This window comes from Lynx rufus, unplaced genomic scaffold (assembly GCF_022079265.1).
Source record: "Lynx rufus isolate CCGP_SWC_20201006 ecotype Redwood Valley unplaced genomic scaffold, mLynRuf1.p SCAF_12, whole genome shotgun sequence".
Classification (NCBI taxonomy): domain Eukaryota; kingdom Metazoa; phylum Chordata; class Mammalia; order Carnivora; family Felidae; genus Lynx; species Lynx rufus.
The window spans coordinates 52,275,899-52,299,614 of record NW_025814826.1 but is presented as its reverse complement, the minus strand read 5'-3'; the positions used below and the strand labels follow the sequence as shown (position 1 = coordinate 52,299,614).

The window sequence follows — 23,716 nt, the reverse complement described above, 5'->3', positions numbered from 1 at the left end:
GTCTCCATGTTCTTAAAAAGGATATTCTCCCCTTATTTCTTATTCATTATAGTTTTTGATACTGATCAAATTGCCTACAATAAGCATGTGGTACTTTTGGAACATCAGAGGAAAAAACTTTTTAGAAAGAGTGTAATCTAAAAATGTAAGAGTCAGGGAGCACCTGGGTGGCTCAGTTGGTTGAGTGTCTGACTTTGGCTCAGGTCATGATCTTGTGGTTCATGGGTTCGAGTCTTACATGGGGCTCTGTGCTGATGACGTGGAGTCTGCTTCAGATTCTCTCTCTCTCTCTCTCTCTCTCTCTCTCTCTCTCTCTCTCCCTCTCTCCCCACCCCTGTTCATGCTCTCTCTCTCTCAAAAATAAATAAATATTAAAAAAATTTTAATGTAACAGGAGCTTAAAGAGACAATTACCCATCATGGTCCCAATTTGGACTTCTCTCTTGACATTGACAAGTTTAAGGGTGGGCTTCATATTGTAGCAATGTGGGCCTATATTTTATTCTCTTCTACTCAGCTTTAAGTACCTAGAGGCCAAGGAACAGACCATACTTTTTTTTTCAGATTTTTTCAGTTTTATTGAGGTGTAAATTCACATCCCATACAATTCACCCATTTAAAATGTACAATTCAATGGTTTTTAATATACTCACAGATACGCAAAATCATCATTGCAGTCAACTTTGAACATTTTCATCACCTCAAAAAAGAAACCTCCTACTCTTTAGCTGTCACCTCCCTACCCAGCCCATCCCCAGACACTAATCTCCTTTCTATCTTTATAGATTTCCCTATTCTTGACTTTCATATGAATGGAATAATATATATATGTGTTCTTCTGTGACTGGATTCTTTCACTTAGCATAATGTTTCAAGGTTCATTCAAACTGTAGCATGTATCAGGACTTCATTCATTTTTCTGGCCAAGTAATATTCCATTGTATGGATATACCACATTTGTTTATCTGTTTGTTCACTGATGGACATTCAGGTTGTTAGAAACCTTTCAGCTATTATGAATTATGAAGCAACAAACATTTGTGTGCAAGTTTTGTGTGGCCATTGTTTTCATTTCTCTTGAATACTGGGAGTGAAATTAAGGCCATACTCGTTTCTCTTTCCACTGCAATGTCTAGCACTGTGCTTCATGCCATGTGAGGCCTCCATGGATATTTGTCAAGTGAGTGAAAAGAACACACTTCTCCATGAGATATTAAAGCTAAGGGATGCATCTAGGCTCCACTGAAGCCTCTAACCAATGCCCCAGCTTCCTTGGAATTGAGTAAAATCAACCTCCATCTTCTTTCTTGTTCACTCTTGGCCTTGTCTCTTTCTCCTGCACTTTAGGAACCGATGAAGCAGCCATCATTGAAATCTTATCAAGCAGGACATCGGATGAGAGGCAACAAATAAAGCAAAAGTACAAGGCAACGTATGGCAAGGTGATTCCAAGCGTCCCTGAAAACGGGCACACAGCCTTGGCCTTGGAGGTCTCTGCTTTCTCTACCTTCCCAAGGCAGCAGAGAATATATTTAAAGCTTTAATCAGTTAGCTCAAGAGCAAACAAAAGTAAACTACTCTTTACAATTTTAATTGATTTCAGAAAAACTGAAATTGCCTTGTTAACTTCATAGCCTATATAATCAATATTCTTTAACTCCTTTTGAAAACTGACTTCCTTTTCCTAGTAATCCCTCTGTCATTTTCCCATTGATAATTCTACATACTAACTTACAGATAGGCCAATAACTTGAAAATCAGTTTTCACAGGTGGGTCTTTATATAAGAATTTTTCATTTATCCATCTGTCTTCAAGAATGATATGTTCTTCATAAGTGATTGTTATAGAACACTGAAAAAACCCTCCATTTCGTTAAGCATGACCACTTTTTTCTTTCTTTATGTGTCTTTTCTTTCATTTGTTTTGTTGTTGTTGATGTTGTTATGTATCAATTTTTTTTAAGTATGCAGTAGGCTTTCTATTTTCTTTATTAATATAAGATGAATACAATTTAACCTTTTCTTTTTTTTTAGGTTTTTTTTTTTTTTTGAGACACAGAGAGAGGGAGAGAGAGCAGGGGAGGGGCAGAAAGAGAGGGAGAGAGAGATCCCAAGCAGGCTCTGCACTGTCAGCACAGAGCCTGATGGGAGGCTTGAACTCATGAACTGTGAGATCATGACCTGAGCTGAAATCAAGAGTCAGATGCTTAACCGACTGAGCCACCCAGGTGCCCCTACAATTTAACCACTTTTTACTGTCATTAGAATTATCAGCGTGCAAAATGAATATTAATTATCATGCTGTATTTTAATACATGTTTATAAAACCTTTACAGTTTCAATCCCTCCATGTATAAATAGATATAGAGATGGGTTTTCTTACTTATTTGATGTTGGGCAGACAATAATCTCTTTAGGCCTTGGTGTCCTCACATACAGAATGAAATGTAATTCTCAGGTTGCTGAGAGAATCAAACAGGCTAACAGCAGCACGTATCAGTAAAGGGAAGCTATCCTAGGTACGATTGTTTCCATTTTATAGAGAAGAAACCTGGAGCTCCTCTGTTTCCGTGACTCAAGCAAAATCACACACTTAGTAAGAAAAAGAACCGACACTCCCATCCCAGTCTTCTGACTCCAGGGCCAATGTCCACTCCTGAAGAACTCATTGCCACGAGAGGAGCTATTTATTTCTACACTAAATGGCCCACAAGGCTACACTTTTATAGTTTTTCTGCTTCTCTCTTCAGAATCAGGCTTGTCAGTGTCATTCCTTGATGACATTGATGAAAGTCCGTGAATCTTCAGCTCAGCTGCATGGAATTGAATTGAATGACGTTGAACTTTTATGCTTGTCGGCACGCCTAACTGTAGCAGCCTCTCAAGTGCTATGTGTACCCCCACCCTACTGACATGGAAAGTCAGATACAGGCTTCTTAAACTTGAGTGTAAAGCAGAGTAAATGAGTTCGAGGTGAGGACTTAGGCGCTCTGCTAAAGATAAAGTAGGCATGCTCTAGCACCAAACTTTGCAATACCAACACGTGCCAATCTTTGCTTACTTTCCAGTTCGTGGCTGTTTCAGACAGTTGAGACTGCCAAGGAGGTGGTCTAGAATCACATCTGAAGCTCAAAGATGTTAGAAACAGACAAATCAAAGTCTCCATGGCAACCAAGCTCCAAAGAGAACTCGCATCCCAAGGTGACACCGCAAGTGAGCCGGAAAACCAGGATTAGAGCTGAGATATCCTGAGCCGGCTTCTGTGTCCAAACAGAATGTAAACACACAAGGATCTGTTTTCATGCTTGTGGCTTGTAAGAGTAGGCAGCTGGGGTTTCTCTTCTCTGAAGTTCTACGCAATGCCCATCTGACCTGAAAAAAAAACATTTCCAGTCTTTGGATGGGTCCACACTGTAGAGTACTGACCAAAGGCCTGCCTTTAGAGGATGTAGCGTTAGATGGAGCAGCTGCCTGAAGACAGAGGCAGTGATACCACGGCCCCCACATAAGACTGCAAACCCCACTCATTAGGCAAAATCTTCCGGGTTTTTTTCCCAGAGGTTCATAAAAGAAACAGTTGATTAGCCTTCTCTTAGAAAGTTCCTTTCAGGGTGGAATAATAGTAATACCCACTTACTGAACATTTAAAGTGTTCCAGGCTTGGGCTTTACATGGATTGTCTCAGTTAATTCTCCCAACAACCCTGAGTTGAGTCTATTGGGGTGCCTGGGTGGCTCAGTCGGTTGAGCGTTGGACTTGCCCTCAGGTCATGATCTCACGGTTTGTCAGTTGAAGCCCAGAGTTGGGCTCTGTGCTGACAGCTCAGAGCCTGGAGCCTGCTTTGGATTCTGTGTCTCCCTCTCTCTCTGCCTCTCCTCTGCTGGTTCTCTCTCTCTCTCTCTCTCTCTCTCTCTCTCAAAAAATAAACATTAAAAAAAAAAGAGGTGAGTCTCATCAGACCCCCATTTTTCAGAGAAGGAAACTGACAATTGGTTAAAGTACATTTCCAAGGTCACACAGCTGCTGTGATCGTGTCATTAGCCATCATGCCACATTGCTGAGTGGCCACACCTACTCCGTGATGTAATTTGAGTTCCTAAGCTGCTAACTGCTCCACGAGTTCCCAGTCTGATCCACATCCAGACACGAGGTTCCCTCTTCAAGGTCCTTCACTAAAGTTGGGACATTGGCGACACTAGTTAGACTGAACACCAATTTTTGTCCCTTTTGTCACTAACCCATCATGTCAGAGATACACAGGTAGGAGCAGGCAGTTCACCTATAAGACCGCACCTCCCAGAAAACATCCTTGAAGATGGACACTTGCTAAAAACAGACGCCAGTGGGCATTTCATATACTTCATTTCTTCCTTAATGTATTTCATTTCTTCTCCCTACCTGAGTGCTTTCCCACGTGTGTCCCTGTCCAGATTTAACAAGTTAACCAAAGTGACTACACATCTGGTTTGCCCAGGGTGGCCCTCATTTATTCGTGTTATGCCGCTGTAATTACTGCTAGCTTATTATTTCCCCCATTCACTCTCAAAACCACCTCAGGGGGGCCTGGGTGGCTCAGTCAGTTGAACGTCTCACTCTTGATTTTGGCTCGGGTCATGATCCCAGGGTGTGGGATCAAGCCCTACGTTGGGCTCCATGCTGAGCGTGGAGCCTGCTTGAGATTCTCCTTCTGCCCCTCTCCTCCACTCACTCTCTCTCTAAAACAAAACAAGAACCATTTAAATTTGGATGACAAATGATCTGATCCCCCAGAGACAACAAACTCATGTTTCAGGCCTTTCTAGTCACGCAAGTGTTTGCGGGGAAGTCCTTCATTTTTTTGAGGTCAGTAAATAGAAATGATGCCAATACCTCTCCCCTCTCCTGCCAGGGCTATTCTGGAGATCAGCGAGAAGGCTCTCTGAACCCTAAACTATCCAGCAAATGCTGTTTGTTATTGTGATTCATCTTTGGGGTCTCCAGCCCCGAGCAAGGGATCTTCTCTGCCTCTCTGCCAGTCCCAGAGGAAGTCACAGTGACGACTGTCCTCCACAGCAGGTCACTCATGTCACTAGAGCTCTGCCCAGCTCACTCCCCTTCCCCATGTGTCCTTGGCAATCTTCCTGTTGACCCTGAGGCCATGCAGCGGGAAGCCTGTCCTCTGCTTTGGGCCATTCCCCAGTCAGAGCTCCTGCTATCTTCCTCCAGGACCTGGAGGAGGTGTTCAAGAGCGAACTGAGTGGAAGCTTTGAGAAGACAGCCTTGGCCCTCCTGGACCGCCCTAGTGAGTACGATGCCCGCCAGCTGCAAAAGGCCATGAAGGGTCTGGGCACAGATGAGGCAGTGATCATCGAGGTCCTGTGCACAAGAACCAATAAGGTGAGTGCCAGCCAAGCCCTCAGCCCCGAGGGTTGCAGCAGCCAGAAGGAAAACTACACCTCACATTCCATTCGTGAGGTGAGCAAGTGTCTGGACAGAAACATGTCTGTTTGGCACGTGCAGGAGAGATCCCTCTTCCAATCTTCCAGCTGTCAGTCTTTGTGTTTCCGCCTCTGGCTTGACAGAATAGATCCTTCCAGAACAGCTGTGTCAACGCAGATTTTGTATTTCTGAGAGGAATGCATAGTTTTCTATGCAGGAGGCAAGATTCTGCTTTCCTCCACCCAGCCTGGCTTTGCAGGTCTTCGGCACAAATAATGCAATAAATGGGCTAAGCGTGTTTGTGCAGCTGCCTTGTCCATGGCTGTCATCTAGCATAGAGTACAAAAAGGACCATAAAGAGGCAGGGAAGCAGTTGGTGCAGAGGGGATCCCCGTGAACACCTCTCGTGGCTGCCAGCACCTTCCTGGAGGTTTCCATCTACTTCTATCAGCAGACCTCTCCCCCTGTCCCTGGGCACATGCTGCCATTTCAGGAGCTGAAAAGAGCCTTTGTTAAGGCTTTAGTCGAAGCTCATTCATCTTTGGTTCCAGAAGCCACGAGGGCCAAGGAATTCATCATGAGTAGAGAGGGTCCACAAATCATTATTTGGAGACCCCCACTCTCTGCTGCAACCACTCATCATGTAGAATGGGGGGAGTCCAGCAAGGAAAAAGCCAGAAAGTCCCCAACATCCTTGAGGCCTCCAGGTAGGAAACAGAAGCAGTGTTTGGAGCCAACAGCAAGGAAAAACTTCAACAGATCTCTGATGCTAAAACAATACTTTAAAAGCCTTGCATGTAGATGACCTTGGGTTGGTTCCTTCTGCTCAGTCTGTGGGGTCCAGCACATTTCTCCAAACCCCTGAACCCCTTTCCTCAGCATCCCTGGACTTCTTTTCTTTCCACAAGATAATAAAAACCCTCCATTTCAAGGAGGATGGTATCAGTTCGGTCCTGCAGTTATACGGTGTTCCCGGTCGAGGTCCCCCACCTTCCAGAAGCTCCCCAGTCCCAGCCAGGAGGCGTCCAATATTAGGGTAATCGGCAGGCTGCCTTGGCAAGAAGGTTCTGATCATTATTTTTCTAATCTCACTTGACCACATGTGGTTCCCCCTCAGCCTAGTTTCTTGCAAGCCCTGCTCTCAAACAACAAACAAGCTCTTTTTCTCCCCCACAATCAAATCGATCTGACAATAAAAAGAAAAGTAGGGAGAGAGCAGGTCTTGGGTTCAGGCACATCCTGGAAGTGGGTTAGAAGGAGAAGAAAAGAAAGAGCTTCATGGACACAAGTGATCAGCTCCCACCAACTCTCACATCCTCCGGCCCCCCCGGCTCCCCCCGTCCCACTGTCCCCACTGCCTTTTCCCTGGCCTGCTGCTAACTCTTAAACAGTTTGCCAGTGAACATCTGGGGAATGCCTGCTCCTAGACACTGCTGGCCTAAATGTAAACTGAGGCAGCTCCTGACGGGGCCACTTAGCCTGAGTCATTGAAACACAAAGCACATCTTCCCAGTACACACCCCAGAGAGAAACTTGCAGCCCTGCACGCAGCACATTGTTTACTGCATGAAGCCTTGTGTCCAGTAGGGAAAAAATTGGAAGCAACCTGAATGTACATCCATCCGAGGCTCTCTAAATAAACCGTGGCTTGCTGTAGGCCGAGACGTTTTGTATCCACCTAAAAAACACTAGGTGACTACGGACAAGCGTAGCTGGATCCCCAAGACACATTACTGAGTGAAAAAATAAGTCCAAGAACAACACATACAGTATTCCACTTTGGAAACACATACACAAAACAATTCTATATGTTTTCAGTAGCACACCTATCTGTATACAAATGTAAGGACAAATGCTTGGGAAGATACCCACTGTGTGACACTAGCCACCTGAGTAGAGATGGGAGCGTGAGACGGAGTGAGGAGGCAGCAAAGTAAGACATTAGCTTAGCTGGGGTAGTTTTGCTTTTAACTAAGGAGAATGTATGCATGTGTTTGGTGTGTGGTTTGAGATGTTTGCACCCAGGGGCTTCTTCACACCTCCAGGGACCCGCCCCAGGCCTAGGCCCTGAGCCATAGGATGGCTCTCTTTGGAGGAAGTCACGGAGGCATCCTGTGCCTGGAGACAGGTTCTGGCCATTTCCTTGTGTATCTCTGTGTCTCCTACTGATCAACCCCACCTTGGAGTATTGATTTTTGTTTTATTACCCTTCCTAGGAGATCATGGCCATTAAAGAAGCCTACCAAAGGTGTAAGTGACCTTTTGTTCTGACTTTGGATAAAGAATGTTCCTTTCAAAATACTTCTGGGAAATGAAATCATCTGCTTTCTCTCCTCCCTTTTTCTTCTTCGAAAGTGTTTGACAGGAGCCTTGAATCAGATGTCAAAGCTGATACAAGTGGAACCCTAAAGAAAATTCTGGTGTCCCTGCTACAGGTAAGATCAGGCCCACCAAGGGGAATATCTCCTTTGATCAACGCAACTAATTACAGACCTTAATTGCACCGGTAAAATCTCCTTTTTATATTAACATAACATCGTGGGAGTGACAGCTTATATTCACAGGTCTTAGCCGCACTCAAGGGAAGGGGGTCATATAAGGGTTGGACCACTCAGGATTCCGCTGGCCACACAGGGCTCAGGTTAGAATTCAGAACCTTCCATGACCAAGTTTCAGGGTTCTTCAGCACTGGGAACCCCCGAGAGGTGAAGTAAGATATTTTGAAAGGATCACTATTAGCTTTCCAATGGAGTCACTCCAGGGAACATCACGAGGTTGCTTTCAGCCTGCTTAGAGGTCAGTGGGGTTTGTGAGCCACCCTGGTTTCTACGAGAAAAACTCAAGTGTTGTTTCAGAAGCTAGCCTGCTTATCAGTTGTGCCTAAAGATGGCAGCAAAGAGCAACACTGCCACTTTGCCAGGTTCCATCTCCTCCAGACCACCCTTCTGCAATCACCCCCAGCTTTCCAGGACTTTCTCTTTTTGTTTTCTGTGGTCAAGTGGGAACTCAAGTTAATAACAACGTGTCAATTTTTCTAGGCTAATCGTGATGAAGGAGATGAGGTGGACAGAGATCTAGCTGGTCGGGATGCCAAGGATCTGTATGATGTAAGTGTGCAGATGCACCAGTCCCCGCCAATTCTTTGTCCTTTTTGAAGTTTCTTAGCACTATTTTCAACAAATATTCCTCTGTTTCATGCAAATGGGAGTTTCTTGAGAAATAAGTATGATCTTTAAAATATTTTCAATATATACAGTCTTTGTGAACCTGTAAGAATTGTTCCTATTCTTGGGGCGCCTGGGTGGCTCAGTCGGTTAAGTGTCCGACTTCGGCTCAGGTCATGATCTCACGGTTTGTGGGTTCGAGCCCCGCGTCGGGCTCTGTGCTGACAGCTCAGAGCCTGGAGCCTGCTCCGGGTTCTGTCTCCCTCTCTCTCTGCCCCTCCCTGGCTCACAGTCTGTCTCTCTCTCTCCCTCTCTCTCTCTCAAAAATAAATAAAAATTAAAGAAAAAAAAAGAATTGTTCCTATTCTTGCGTTTCAGAGTTAACTGCTTCAGGTCCATTTTGGAACAAGGAAGGTATAAATATTATAAATAGATGTGTGAAGTAAACTCTCAGGTATAGTGCTTAGTTGATCAATTTGACTTCTATTCAGTGCATATTTTCTAACTGCCTGTAAGCAAGGCCTGGTCATAGAACAGTATATTCAGTCTTTTACGCAAAAGGCTTTTCCAAAATGTTCGCATTTGTCCTGCAGGCAGGGGAGGACCGCTGGGGCACTGATGAGCTTGCCTTCAATGAAGTCTTGGCCAAGAGGAGCCACAAGCAATTACGGGCCACCTTTCAAGCCTACCAGATTGTAAGTAAACAAGCACCAGGGCAATGGAGTTCACACCAAAACTACTATTTCCAAAAGAAGTCCAGATCAGGGATAAGGAACTGTGGGGGTGTTTTACAACAGCAGCTCTTAATCAGAGATGATTTTGCTTCTTCCCCACCTCAAGGAATAATTGGTAATGTCTGGAAACATTTGGGTTGTCACCTTGGGTGTTGGGGAGGCAACGCTAAGAGCATCTAGTAGGTCAAGGCTATTATACATCCTACAATGCACAGGACAGCCCCACAACAAAGGCTTATCCAGCTCCAAATGTAGTGCCAAGGTTGGGAACCCCTGCTTAACAGCAGAGGCTAGGAAAGCAGAGGAGTGTCAAGCTGAAGAGCAAAGCCCTAGAGTCAACATCCAGGTTCAAATCCATGTCCTATCACTGGCAGACTCTCTGCCCTCATTTGTAAAATGGGACAATAATCTTCATCGTCACACCCTCTTGGGCTTCTTTCAAGAGTTAAATAATATAGAGGAGCCCCAATGGCTCAGTCGGTTAAGCGTCTGACTTGAGCTCAGGTCATGATTTCACTGTTCATGATGAGTTCGGGGCCCCGCGTCGGGCTCTGTGCTGACAGCTCGGAGACTGGAGCCTGCTTAGGATTCTGTGTCTCCCTCTCTCTCCGCCCCTCCCCTACTCATGCTCTGTCTCTCTCTGTCTTTCTCTCAAAAATAAACATTAAAAAAAAAGTTAAATAATAAATGTAAAAGGCTCAGAATAGTACCTGGCGTGTGGTAAGCACACAAATGTTCTCTCTTACTATTATTCCAGTTTATAGTTGGGTTAACAGAGTGCCTACCACTCCCAAGACAGATGAGATATACCTCAGAGATACTCCTGAAAAGATGTGTATAAATTGCTGTTTACAATTATTTTTTATCTGATGATAATCTTAAGCCAACAAGATGAGTTAGTTACTTCAAAGCATTTAGTGGTGAGTCCTTCCTTGAAAATCAGTCTTTCATTGCAAGAAGCCTTTTGTGGAGTATCAGATTTTTTTGGTCTCCTATTTTATATTTGTAGAGTGCTTTTAACTATTCAAAGCACTTCTGTGCCCTGTATCTCATTCCAATTTCACAACAATCCTGTAACGGTAATGTCGGCTAAGCAGCCATTGTTACCTACAACTGCTGGACAAGGAAAGTCTGTTATGAGTAAGGCGCCATCTGTAACTTATCAGGACCACACAGCAAGCCGGTAGCAGAAAGTGGATGAGAACAGCAAGATTCCCCAGCCCGAGCTTCTACCTCGGCGGGAGCTGGCCACTCCTCACTCGAAATAGCATTTCCTATGTGTTGCCAACAGATGAAAAGACAATAAAGCTTGGGAATTTTATCATTACTGTATATAAGCCTGGAGGGCCTTTTGCTTTCAAATCATGCCCAGAGTCATGATCAAAGCCAGCTGACCCTGCGTTCCTCTGGCCTCTGCTCCTGGAACGGGGGAGACTCTGAGCTGGAAGGCTTCTCCATGACCTACACCCTCTTTCCATGTGGCTGGGGCCATGGATGGAGTTTCTGGGGATGGCTGCCATTGGTGATCACTGTGGAAACACACATACATGTTAGCGTGCATGTGTGCGTGTGTGCGTGTGTGTGTGTGTATATACATGAACTGCTAACGACCTACAAAGATATTCTCCAGGCCAATTGTTCTCAAAATTAATCCCCAAATAGCAGCATCAGTATCACTTGCGAACATGTTAAAAATGAGAATTCTCTTATTTAAAGAGAGAGAGAGAGAGAGAGAGAGAGAGAGAGAGAGGCACCTGGGTGTTTCAGTTGGTTAAGAGTCCAACTCTTGATTTCGGCTCAGGTCATGATGTCACGGTTGGTAGGTTCGACCCCCGCATTAGGCTCCATGCTAACAGTGCAGAGTCTGTTTGGGATTCTCTCTTTCAGCCTCTCATTCTGCCCCTCCCCTGCTGTCTCTCCCTCAAAATAAATAAACTTAAAAAAAAAGAGAGGGAATGCTCAGCCCCCCACCCTGGACCTACTGAATCAGAGGGAGTCCTAGAGTGTGTGTTTCAACAAGTCTTTCTGGTGATTCTAGTGCCTGTTAAAATCACAAAGGTCTGCTCTAGAGCGCTAGCTCTATGAGCCAGAGCAAGTCATTAAGGATTCCGGACCTCAGTTTCCCCAACTGTCAAACAGGGATAACGATGGTACTGACTTCATAGGGTTAGTAAAGATTAATAAATTAATAGAAATAAAGTGCTAAAAATAAAGTGCTGGCATGCCATAGGCGTTCAGTAAACACCAGCAACTGTTAGTTGTCTCCTTATGTGAACCAACAAAGCCCAAATGGACAATAAAATAATTTACTGATTTAGTGATTCTTTACATGAAACTAGCTCTAAAATGCTACCTGTTCCTCTATTCCCAAAACTTCCCCAGAACACCATCTGTTTTGATTCTTATCACTGATTTTTGTGAGTTCACCCTGATCTCATGACCCTAGTTCATAAGTTTTCACAAGGGTCTCTGGCTAAAAGCAATAAACCGCTAGCATGAGATCATGGGAGTCTATTACGTTGCGTAGCTTGCCCTGGCATAGAGATGAATTTTTATTTTTGGCATGAAAACGTTAGGGTTTTGCCCTCTAAGCTTGAGTCTTAACTACTAACGCTCCCAGAAATCCTCACCAAGAAACTGCGTTTGCAGCCCTGCTACACCAGGCAGGAATATCACCGTCCCGAAGGTGACCAAACATGAAAGGCTTGTGCAGCTATAAAGCTGAAGGAAGTTCCCTACGCAGGCCTTAGTATGAATTGTAGGTACACATACCCACAGCGCGGGCACACTGCGTCCCCACCGCATCAGTCACCACTTCTCTCCTGTCCTCTATGTGTTCCTGAGCTTGTTCCAGAGCCTCCAGTCCTGTACCTTCTGTGGCCAAACCCAGAGGGCATAGGATTCTGCTATGAGAATGCTGTCACTATGGGTGAATAGGTTTTGAAAGAAAGAAATGTCTCCCCTATTCTTCTAGTAATCTCCCTATGGTCAACACTACCTGGTAACGAGAGGCCTTTAAGGCTTGTGTGGAATCTACCCCAGTGATGTTTTTTGTACTAAGATCAGAAAACCTGATCTGTCTAAAGAGCCCCCTAAGAATTAAGTGTTCCGGGAACTGAAGTGAAAAGCCTGCCATTTGCAAAGGAGATTCACTTGGGCCAGTCGATTGTTTTCCATTTGTGTTCTCTGGAGCCCCTGGAGGTGCCTTGGTAGCTACCAGGAGGGGAATGTGGGCAGGAGGTTGATAGAGAAGAGGGGGCAATGTGAACAGTGCCCCCTGGAGTTGTGTGGCAAAAAGACTGAGAAAGCAGAAACCTGGCAATGCTGTCCCAGCACTAACAATAGAAACAGAAAGCGGTTTAAAGTGAGGATTATTTTTTTAGTAAATGCAGACCCGTGTGAACAAGATGTCCTCTTGAAATGCAATCTCAGCCTACAGAACAAGAATGCTGTTCATGGGAAAGTGGTACCAGTCCCTTTCAAAACACCAGCTCCCACATCAAACCCAAGAGAGGCCAGGAGCAACTAAGGAAGGGACAGAACTGAAAGCCCCCAGCCAATCCCCACCGTCTACGTCCCTTACCCACACCAGACCTCTAGGTGTCAAACCACGACAAGGAGACCGAGAAACCTCATTACATCTCGACCTCTCCCCCCCCCCCCCCGCCACATCAATTGTGTGTGCATCACAAAGGCTATTTTGTTTACTAGTGTTTTCAGAATAAACTACATACACTCTGACTGGTGTGTCCTCAAAGGCCCCAACTATTTATGGAACCACCGTTGTGTCATAGCCTCAAAAAATAACTTCTAAGAAAGAAGTTTCTGTATTCTTAATGCTTAACTGCACTTCCCCAAACCCAACAAAGAGTTCTCCTTTCTTTTATTTGTCTGCCCTGAGTTTGGCCCAGGTGGTACTTGCATTAAGCATTGTCACAATACACTCCGAACTTCAGCTTCTGTAAATATTTGGAAAGAAACCCAGCGTGTAATGCTGTGCAGAGTGATATGTGAGACGGTGGTGAATATAGGATCATTTAGAATCACCCCCAGAGTGAAGGAAAGTGACGTTTTGACATGGTCAGCCCCCTGGCTTCCAGCCACGCAGCCCCGTTCTATCAAAAACGTTGGACCAAGTCCTTACTGTGAACTTCACAGCCTGTACTACTTATGTCGCCCAAACTGTGGGTGGCTGAGTCCCCAGTCCCAGGACGTGGGAGATAAGAAAAGTGTGGGTAAGATGATTAATAACCACAACCTCCTAGAGAATTGGAAATGAAAAGAATTTTAAGAACATATTGGAAACTAAACTATTATAGAGATGTAAAGAATTATTTTACAATATATATTCATTGTTCTTCCACTCCCAATTTTACAGGTGAGGAAACTGAGGCCAAGGGAATTGTCCTGATCCAAGGAAGGGATCAAATCCATTAGGGGTCAAAAGTCATCAGCCATAAGAGCCCCCACTCAAATGTAAGGCACGGAGCAGGATAGGTTCCTTAAAATCACGTGACCAAATCTGGAAGAGTTTAGTGCTTTTTGTAGAGAAATGACCCCAGGAGTGCCAAAGCCAAGAGCAAGACCTGTGATAATGGCTGGCCTTTGATTGTCCTTCCAGCTCATCAACAAAGACATCGAGGAGGCCATTGAAGCAGAAACGTCGGGAGACGTGCAGAAGGCCTACTTAACTCTTGGTAAAGTAAACCTAGCAGAGTCCCTGACTTAGGGTGGGCTCCCTGGAATCAGGCTCGGAGTCGGAGGTTTGCATGTGGGAAGACTTTAGGGAATAGTTCGGGAACAACACACCTCAGCAGCATTGGGTAAGGGAGAGAGTAAGCATGATGCAGCTGTAACGGGGGGCGGGGGCTTTGCTGGTCCCCCATGGAGCCCTGGAGCCAGGAGGCAAGGGGCAAGGTGTTTAAACCACACGCCAAGCAACCGGTGGATGCTGGCCGCAACCCCGGAGCATTTGCAATGGTGGGTAAGGCAGGGCCTTGGAGGGCCATTCCTGGGGAGGGACTCAGCTGTGAGCAGCCAGTAGGCCGCAGATGGAATGAGTGCATTGGTCCCAAAGAGGGCCTCTGGGCGATGCATCATGGCATCCACTACAGTCTCATTAAGATCGTGGGTCGACGAGAAGAGCGTCTGTCAACAGGCTGCAGCATTGTCTAGTCTCAGGGAGCCATATGTGGTTCAGCCAGGTTTCCAACCTATGAACAAGTTTTTGCATATGCCTGATGGCTCGAGGGTGTTCTTTTCCACTTGGTTCCCTTCAACATTTAGAATGAATGAGGTCTCTTGAGAAAGAGTGGGGAGGGAGACCAGATCTTTATTGTGCCAAGCGAGCACACCAGCACCTTCTCTCCAGGTGTTGCCCATAGGCAGGAAAGAGCGGAGAGACGGGCATGGGGCTGTGTCTGGCAGGCTCCTTTCTTCCTTTCTGCAAGCCCCGGAATGAAGCCATTGTCCATTGTCCATACTCTCCTGTGGCGAGGAGTCGAGGGCACCATCTCAAATAGCACAAGAAACGGAAAGACGGATCCCCGGAAGAGGAAGAATTGAAAAAGTAGTCCTGGAAGTTAAAAAATGTGCTCTATCTGCCAAACTTTTTGTTTTGCTTTTTGTGGGGGCTTTAAAAAATTTTTTTAAACAATGTCAGCAATTGATTTTTTTTAGTCCGTCCTCATTTTGCATTCAAATTAGCAGGGCCTCTACTAATTTGACCTCTACCATGATGTACAGAGGCCTAAACATCCCTAGTGTCACTCCTGACCCCAACTGGACATACATGAACGACTGTGCTTGGGGCTTAAAAGATGAGTCTCTTAAGTAAATGGAGGGATCCACCAACAGCCTGATTCAAAGGCTCCAAATTCTTCCTTTCTGTGCTGGCAGTGCAAAGAATCAGGAAAATACCAGAGTTCAGTCAGATTATACCAATGATGATAAACCACTATCAATATTATTAACAGTAACAAAACCATTCAATTGTTTAACATTTAGTTAGCACCTACCCGGGCTGGGGGTTGCGCTTAGTGAGGGGATCAGAGGTAAATAGGTCCAGTTCTTGCTCTTAGGAAGTTTCAAGTACATGGTGGAAACAAACAAATCAGCAGATTAGGTTACAGTAAAGATAAAAACAAAAACAACCAGAGTGAGGAGGGTACAGAGGAAGGAAGGGCCACATCCCTGGAGACGGGGAACATAAAATGCAGGACTTAGGTATGCTCCGGTGGTAGGAAACTTCAAAGTGATTAGAAACGACCTTAAGTATAAACCACACAAGCTGTAGAGCATGACTTTACAGTTGTATTTTCGAGACACTTCCCACCCCCACTCATACCTGACTCATAAAGATGCCGGTTTACGGTTAAATTTGAGACCAAATGACTCCTACCACTTGGATGCTCTGGGGCAGCACTTTTCCAGTGGGCTCCAGGGCCCACCTGCACCAGAATCACCTATAGAGAGGTGTGTGAAAATACAGATTCCTGGGCCCCATCTCAGGCTCCGTATTAGAATCTCCAAGAATGAGCCCAGAAGCCGCACTTTTACAAGCTCCCCAAGGGATTGTCTTCTCCTCATGATGGCTGGCTATCCTGCCTTCCAGATACCACAGGGTATATGCCCACATTTTCCCTGGCTAGCCCCATCCAGACTCTTGAGGGATTCCTTCGGCAGCTAACAACAGACCTTATTCACCAGGCATAGATTGCATACAATAGAAAAGCTGAGAATTCTCTTCCCAGGACATCAGGAAGAAGGAATGTCAGGGGAGAAGACACCTATGAAGGGTTGGAACACACGGACATTAGGCATTTCAGCATCAATGTGTCCTGCCTTGGAGGGGGTCTTAAGTGAGTCTCAAGTATGCCACTCCCCAAATTGACAGGCTTCCCCCCACCAACCACCACCAATCCAGCAGCTTTTTGGATTGTTCTCAGGATAAAGAGGTCAGACACCTGGGGCTGGGCTTTTCTGTTCTCCTGAAACTCTGGTGGCTTCCACATGGCCTATAAAAGAGACAGACCCCCAACCTAGATGCTACTTCCCTAATTCTGTTCCCTTCCAATTCTCGGAAGCATCAATCATATAGGCAATTACATAGAAAACAAGAGTTCCCATCCCAGGACATATCAAGGATGCACATCCCACACTTACGCTCAATGTATTACTTGCTATCAATCACTAACATCAAAAATGTTAAGTGTTCTAGGTAAATGCCAACACCTAAAGAGTAAGTGGTTCGTTTCCCCAAAGTGTTTGTCCTGATGGCCCCCCCTAAGCATGGGAGGAGGGGAGAGGAACAACGATTTCTCCCCAGGAGTAGAGAGGCACTGTGCTTCACTAATCTGTGGATTAGATCAAAGCTGGCAGGCAAGGGGAGGACCAGAAAAGAGCAGCTAGCAAGAACACAGGAAGGTGGCCTGTAGACAGCATCAAACATTTCATGAGGCCGCATCCCAGATGGAGAGCTCAGACTGTGGGGCACTTGGAAAAGATTCCAAGATGAAACTCACCGAGCAAACCCAGTGAGGAAAAACAAAGGGCGGGAAAGATGTTTAGCACATCCTGGCGGCAGTCCAGCTGAGTGAGTCTTCAAGATTCTGAAGTTTTATTACAGCAGAGTCCCCAGCCAATCTGTATTTCCCCTCTGAACCCAACGCCAGCATCAGAGATTTCATTCAGATAAGAAAAGTTACTCCTGCTGGTAAGAACCATGAACTTGGCAGGGAAAGCCTGAGGGTGGCCACAGCGTTCCTCCTCCCCTGAAGGGTCTTCAGGGACCAGCAGAGGGGTTTTGACTCAGTTCTTGGTTGAAGAGCCCAGGTGCCCTGACCCGGGGGAATCTTCCAGATCCCACTAGAGTGTGAAGTCTGCTCCTTTCAAACACCTGTCTCACAACTGAGTCAGCTCCAAGGACAGCCAGGTGATACGGGGGGCCAGCTCTGTTCCTTCGGAGGGTCTCCATGTTCTTCAACAACATGTAAAAGCCTCACCTTCTCTTGTCCCTCGTCCTGCCCAGTGAGGTGTGCCCGGGACCAGGAGGGCTATTTTGCTGACCGTCTGTACAAGTCCATGAAGGGTGCAGGCACCGATGAGGAGACACTAATTCACATCATCGTGACCAGGGCTGAGGTAAGACACACTCCACTCCCAGCACGCGGGCCACCACTTCTCTTTTGGCCACCGCTGATGTCATCAACAAAGTTTTACTTAAGGGTTTATTTACAGAAAAAGTGAAACAGAGACAGCCCTCGCCTTCCCAGACTTTGTGGAAGACATTGTGCCATGCTTCAATCTGTTTCTTTTTATAAAAATACAATAATGATAGTTGCTTCTATTTTTGCCATGTGTGGCTCCAGAGAGCTCGGGGCCTGTGCACGGGGACCTGGGGGAGTGCAGCCCACGCTCGGCTCCACTGTAAGGAAGACGAACCAGAGACACTGAAAGGATGGGGACGGACGAGGTCACCCAGCAGCAGAGACAATGAGCAAATGACTGCCTCGCTCCCCAGCCAGGCCTTTAATTAAACACACCACAGAAGCACAGCTTTGCACAAAAGACACATCAGTACAAGACAGTATTTCTCAACCTTTTTAAAAAAATTTTTTAATGTTTATTTACTTTTGAGAGAGAGAGAGACAAAGCACGAGCAGGGGAGGGGCAGAGAGAGAGAGAGAGAGAGATCCTGAAACAGGCCTCAGGTTCCGAGCTGTCAGCACAGAGCCCGATGCGGGGCTCAAACTCAGGAATCGCAACATCACGACCTGAGCGGAAGTCTGACGCTTAACCGACTGACCCACCCAGGCGTCCCTCAACCTTTTTTAAAATTATTAGTAGTAATCGTCCCACTAAGGAGCCTTTTGGGGCCCAGTTTTTTCCTAATTGCCACTCCCCCAAAACATGAACACCACAGAGGGACTTTGTATCTGTTTATGTTCCGTTTACACATATTCTGTCATATTCTGTATGTATATATTGTGTTCTGTAAACACATCTATAGATTCTGTTCTGTATGTATGTGCGCGCGTGTGCGCGCATGTGTGTGTGTGTGTGTGCACGCGCGCGCTTTGACATAAAAAGATTAAGGTTCTTTTCACCCTCTAAGAATGCATTTTTGCCCTGTTGGGAGCGATATCGCCCACCTTTGCGAATGCATGACTGTAAGAAAGAGGGAGATGAGCACCCACGGCCTGTGAGCAGCTGTCGAGATTCAGCACCGATGCTCTGGCACACGGGTCACAGAGGGAAGGAGGGACAAGTGAAGGGGAAATGGCATCTCGACCGCAGTGGGAGAAGCCTTGGAGAATGAAGTGTAACTGAGCACTTGAAAAACCACAGACATCTTCCCTCAAAAAAAAAAAAAATTGTTAAATGAAGGGGGACAGATCCCAACCCAAATCCTGGCCCATGGCTTTGACAAATAATACTTAACATCTGACACCATTTTTAAATATAACTTAGCAACAAGACCGTTCTTTCGTTTTTATTTCTATTCCAGGAATTTCTCCTCCCCCTCCACTGTTCATAGTTTTCTTCTGGCTTACTGTCTGTTTCTCTTGCTCTCCCTTCCTTCCCTTCCCCATCTCTCTGCCACTCTCCTGAGTTCTCTCCTCCACTGTCTCTCCAGATCTCCACGGTCTCTGTCTCTCTGTCTCTTAGCAAACCATCCCCATCCCCCCATGCTCCTGCCAAAGTCTCAAGAGATTCTGAGGCTCATCGAAGCATGTGCAACACGGAGCAGGGTGGGGATTCTGAAAGACCCCAGAGGGTTGGAACATTCTGGAGGGCCCACCAGAGCTCTGTCCCATCTTAGTATTGGCCACATGTCCTGGGATAGTTTAGGAGACTCTAAGCATCTCCTTGGAATGCTTCAGGCCCAGCCAGATATATTGGCCATACCCTAATCTCCCCAAAGCCCCATAATACTAGAACAGAACCCCGGCGTGCCCCATCCCACCCCCGCACTGACCCACACCGTCCTGCCCCCTCCCCCAGCCAAGTAGCGGACAAGTCGGGGGACGGGGAGGGGGCACAGGCAACATCCTGCCCGGAGTCTCCCTCCTGCTCAGCATCCGCTTGGCACAATCCTTCATTCCCCTGCCTTCTGCTCTCATCTTCTTTCTTAGTTCATCCCTCCAACTGGGGCAGGAGGAAAAAGAACCAGAAGGCTGAATGACGGGTTGTGGATCTGTCTGGAATGCACGATAGAGTCTAAAGTTTTAAAAATTATAAAAAGAACACAACTCCTGGTTAAAGAGAGCTCTCTGCTTCTTTTACGAGACACACTGTGTTCTCTCTGTACTTACATCTTTTCTGTTGCCAGTATTGTCTCCCTCACTAGGTTCTAAGAATATCTGGAGCGGAACAATCTTATTTGTTTTTCTTCTGAGTCCTCTGCCCATTTCCAGCACCCAGGTTTTTCAAGCTTTCAATGAATTAGGTTGAAAATAAGTCCTACAAATTGGTATTGATTTGAATTGTATTGATTGGCATTAATGGTCTTGCTGATCAGGGTACAAGAAGGAAAAAAAAAGCTTCATTTCAGATCTCTGTGTTGATAATTTTCTTAACCCTATACCAAGAGTCAGCAAATTGTGACCTGCAGGCGGGCCTGTTTTTACATAGGCTTGCTACCTAAGAATGATTCGTTTTTAAATGACTGTATAAAACTCAAGGGAAAAATATTTTGTAATACATAAAAATCATCTGAAACTCAAGTTTTTGTGTCCATAAATAAATTTATACTGGGATATATATATATATATTCACCTCTGTAACCGGAGCTGGACTCGGCTTTCCTTTTCCCATCCATAAAATAATAGTAATAACAGTGATAGCCCCTACCTCCAAGGGTTGTGTTGAGGCATACATGAGCAAATGAGTGTAATGTATTCAGAACAGTGCCCACCTGCATTCATAGTGAACACCCTATAGATGTCCTTGTCCTCACTGCTGTCGTCATTTCTCCTACAGGTGGACCTTCAGGGGATAAAGGCAAAGTTCCAAGAGAAGTATCAGAAGTCTCTGTCTGACATGGTTTGCTCAGACACATCTGGGGACTTCCAGAAACTGCTGGTGGCCCTCTTGCACTGAAGCGAGCCAGAGCAGTGGAAGGACAGGGAGGAGCCACCTTTGTCAAGAGCCCATTTCAAACCAGATTTGCAAATGTGACTCCAGCACAAAAACTACTGAAGAGTTCTGGCTTATTTTCTTGCCAGCTTGAATACTGTAACCAGGCCAAGCTGTTTAGGTGAAGGGCAGCAGCCTCAAGACACTTGTGCAGGTCACCCTGAATGCTGGCTTAGCAAGTATCTGAGCTGCCTTTCAGCTTTCCTTTAGCGTGGCAACCTGAATGCTTTCTGAGCACAAATTCGCAGTTGATGAAAACACTATACTTGTAATAAAACATTCAGAAGAGTATGTATCAAATAGAGGCGGGTAAAGACTGAATGGTTAAGGTACAGGGAAGACAAAATTAACCAATTCATCAGTGTTCCTTCTGTGCGTTCAATCTCAAATGCTCAATGTTAATTAAAGTGGATTATGCCCCCATCAGCTGCTTTTCCAAAGACTGGGTTGATTGGTTTTGGCTCTTGTCCTGGAAGTATATGACTTGTGAAATTCAAACATATGTGGGAAAGGCATATAACAACTTTAATTAATAACCACCAAAGATAACAATCAAGGCTAGCAGTAAGGAAACAATTGAGGTGCCCGTGTGGAATGTAACTAGGGGTAAGATTCACGGCTACCTTGTATAAATGGTTCTTCTTATTTCTCTAGACATTTGACCCACTTGAGCCTTACCTCTGATCTTCAAATACAATTAGGCTGGGCATGGTGCCAACAGGATCAAGGTCAATGGTCTGACTCTCAAATGGATTGGTTCCACACCAATAGAATCTCTGTTCAAGATGTTTGTCTCACAGCCATGAGTTACTAGACGTAGAGGGGTCTGTCAAGAGAACATGGACACTTTGATCCAATAATTACAGTTATCATTCATTGGGCGATTATTTGTGTCTGGCACTGCTCAGTAGCACACTTTCATGTCTAATCCTCTCAACAGCCCTATAAGGTTACTATTACTCCCATGTATCAGTTGAAGAAACTGGAGAGTTCATTCCCAGGCCAGTAATGTAGACCGATGCCTCTGTATTCAACAGAATGCTGTAAGTAAGTTAATATAGGCAGGCAAAGCTCTCTTCCCATTAGCAAAAAGACGGTACACACAGGTCTGCCTGAAGGAATTGGGGAATAATTCACAGAGATGTATTAATGCTGGATGTTGAAGAATGTGGAAGAATGTTCTCCAGAGAAACAAAATGAGAAGGGTAAAAGCAGAGGCTCAGAAGCATGAGGGAGCAGGATATGTTCAGGAAGTGGTGAAATCCATTCTCCTGGGCATAGATGCGGTGAAGGGAGGGAGAGGGTTGGGGAGGCAGGCCATGAAGCTGCTGAAAAGTTTGTTTGGATCACATTAGCAATGGTTTTGCCTGCCAAGCGTGGGCCCGGTCCTTTGGGCAATGGGGGGTCACTGGAGATGTTTAAGGAGTGAGAAACATGATCAGTTTGGGGCCTTAGCCATTGACTTGGTGTGCAATCAACATATAGCAAATAGCCCAAACTCTCAGTATAAAAGTATATATCATGGTGTGCCTTTCCAGTGGCTATAAAATGGTGACTGACACATTAAGAAGTTATGATAACATCTGTGTCCTCCACATGCTGCTTTATCAGTCTAGCAGTCATTGTTGTCATTATGAGCTTTAACACATAAAAAGGTTTTCTAGAGCCAAGCTCAGTGATAGAACATACTCATGTTTACTTATTTGTTGCCAAAGCTGCTTTTAAAAACAGAAACAAGACAACCAGTTCTTGGGTTCTGAACTCACGGTAAGGATAGAAAAACAAACCAACAGAGTGAAAGGAGATCTATTAAAAACAGCCACTGTTGGAGACTGTTGAAGGCCATCACTCACACACAAAGGAGAGGAAGGTATTTCACAGGCGAGGAAACAGGCTGAGCAAGGCTGAGGGGAAATGTCATTTACTTGCTTAAGTTCTCGCACAGGAAATGCCGGAATTCAAACCTGCGTTCTTCTGACTCTAATGCCTGAGCCCTTTGCCACACTAGCTCAGGTCCACAAGTGCTCTCTCCAAAATTTTGCTGAGCAAGGCACTGGGTACCTCTTTCTGTAGCTGCTGAAAGCTGCTCACTGTTCACAGCAGAAGACCATTTCTGTGTGCTTGCTGGGGGCTGCCTCAGGAGAAGTCTGAGCTGGTCTGTCCCAAGAATGCCCCACCCCATGGCAGACCAGGAATTTCCTGCTTCTCCTCTCCACACACCCTTGCCCTGCGCAAGTCCCACCTCACCGTTACCCAAGACCCCTGTTCCCAGAGCTGTCAGAAGGCAGGGCTTGCCTGTGGAGGGGGTTCAGGGGAGAAAGAAAGGACAAAGTTAGGAGAGAGAGAGGGTGAGAGCAACATTACCTTGTCACCCTCCCACTGAGTGACACTGTCCCCCACCCATCACCCTTCTCCTGAGCCACAGCTCCTCCCCAGATATTTGGATAGATGGGGAGGAGTCTGAACACCACCTGTGGAGCTGCATCAGAAGGGAGCAGGTCCCATGGGTTCTTGTGGTAACCTGCCATACTTTTCCCCATGAAATTCTGTTCCAGTCCCCATTGGGCTCCATAACACTGCTCACCCAGCCTGAGTCACCCAGACATGGTAACATAGACCTTGGGGGCGCTTGCTTGAGTGAACCACTGCAGAAGCTAATGTTCCTTTGAGGAGCAAAGGAAGTCCCCGACCAACCAACATGGGAGATCCAGCCTCCCAGTTCCTCTCAGGATCTCTGGGAGTCCCAAGTGGTTCTCGTCCTGTAGGCCCACCCCTAACATTTGTGGGTCCCAGCCCATCTCCCTGCTTTTCCCTTTTCTGGGGGAGTGGGAGCTGATTTGCTTTTTTTTTGTGGCCACCATGGTCAATTTCAAGCTATTGACATGATGTCACTGAACAGAGTCAGGAGATGAGTGGTAGCACACCAGTATGTACTATCTCCACCATACAGATACGATAGATGTAAATAACTTCAAGAGCATAGATGATAGTAAAATATAGCAAATAATTAGGAAGTAATAAATTTTGGGTTTTCACTACATTTGTATCAATATGATTTAATTGTAAGTTTGTATACTTTAATTTTTAATAATCACTAGGCTTAATAACTAACTCATAAAACTCCTGAAAAGTTAATAATTAAACCTCATGAACCAATAGGAGCCAAGTCCAGCACTCCACTTGGCATGGGTCTTAACCCCTTTCTTCCAGAGGACTCCCAAGACAATTTGAACCCTGATTCCAGGTACTCACATAAGAAGT

At 45.6% G+C, this 23,716-nt stretch overlaps 1 protein-coding gene across 1 annotated transcript in view; it reads left to right on the top strand.

Moving 5' to 3' along the window:
* Nucleotides 1-20,419, top strand: part of ANXA13 (annexin A13) — a 49,644-nt gene extending 29,225 nt beyond the window's left edge. Inside the window, exons 4-12 of the mRNA XM_047073810.1 lie at nucleotides 1,348-1,442; nucleotides 5,206-5,376; nucleotides 7,635-7,668; nucleotides 7,774-7,853; nucleotides 8,457-8,525; nucleotides 9,176-9,277; nucleotides 13,938-14,013; nucleotides 17,346-17,458; nucleotides 20,300-20,419. Coding sequence (XP_046929766.1) covers nucleotides 1,348-1,442; nucleotides 5,206-5,376; nucleotides 7,635-7,668; nucleotides 7,774-7,853; nucleotides 8,457-8,525; nucleotides 9,176-9,277; nucleotides 13,938-14,013; nucleotides 17,346-17,458; nucleotides 20,300-20,419 — 860 coding nt within the window. The remainder of the gene's footprint in view (nucleotides 1-1,347; nucleotides 1,443-5,205; nucleotides 5,377-7,634; nucleotides 7,669-7,773; nucleotides 7,854-8,456; nucleotides 8,526-9,175; nucleotides 9,278-13,937; nucleotides 14,014-17,345; nucleotides 17,459-20,299) is intronic.
* The last annotated feature ends 3,297 nt before the right edge of the window (nucleotides 20,420-23,716 follow it).